The 371-nt window shown below is 59.6% G+C and overlaps 1 protein-coding gene across 1 annotated transcript in view; it reads right to left on the bottom strand.

Annotated features, from left to right (window-relative positions):
* Positions 1 to 2: 2 nt before the first annotated feature.
* HOXB8 (homeobox B8) overlaps positions 3 to 371 on the bottom strand; it is a gene marked incomplete at its 3' end in the record, with an annotated part of 1,553 nt that continues 1,184 nt past the window's right edge. Inside the window, exons 3-4 of the mRNA XM_015570779.1 lie at positions 185 to 367; positions 3 to 97 (exon numbers count right to left, since the gene is read on the bottom strand). Of these exons, the coding sequence (XP_015426265.1) occupies positions 3 to 97; positions 185 to 367 (278 nt within the window). The remainder of the gene's footprint in view (positions 98 to 184; positions 368 to 371) is intronic.

The raw sequence follows: 371 nt of genomic DNA, 5'->3' as shown, positions 1-371 counted from the left end.
CCCTCCTCCGCCGCCCCCGGGGCCCGCTCCAGCTTCTGCTTCTCCAGCTCCTCCTGCTCACACTTGCTGCTGGGGAACTTGTCTTTGTTGTTCTCCCCCCCCCCCCATAAAACAGTAAAAGGGGGGAAAGCAGGGGGAGAAGAAGAAAAGTCAGGCGGGGTGAGGGGTTTATGGATTCAGGAAATTTTCCACTTCATCCTCCGGTTCTGGAACCAGATTTTGACCTGTCTCTCTGTCAGTCCCAGCGCGTGCGACACCTCGATCCGCCGCTTGCGCGTCAGATAGGGATTGAATAGGAACTCCTTCTCCAGCTCCAGCGTCTGGTAGCGGCTGTAGGTCTGTCGGCCTCGCCTGCGTCCGGCGGCTGCTGG

This window comes from Myotis davidii, unplaced genomic scaffold (assembly GCF_000327345.1).
Source record: "Myotis davidii unplaced genomic scaffold, ASM32734v1 scaffold327, whole genome shotgun sequence".
NCBI lineage: Eukaryota > Metazoa > Chordata > Mammalia > Chiroptera > Vespertilionidae > Myotis > Myotis davidii.
Note: the sequence above shows the minus strand (reverse complement) of the source record. Positions and strands in the feature narration are given on the sequence as shown.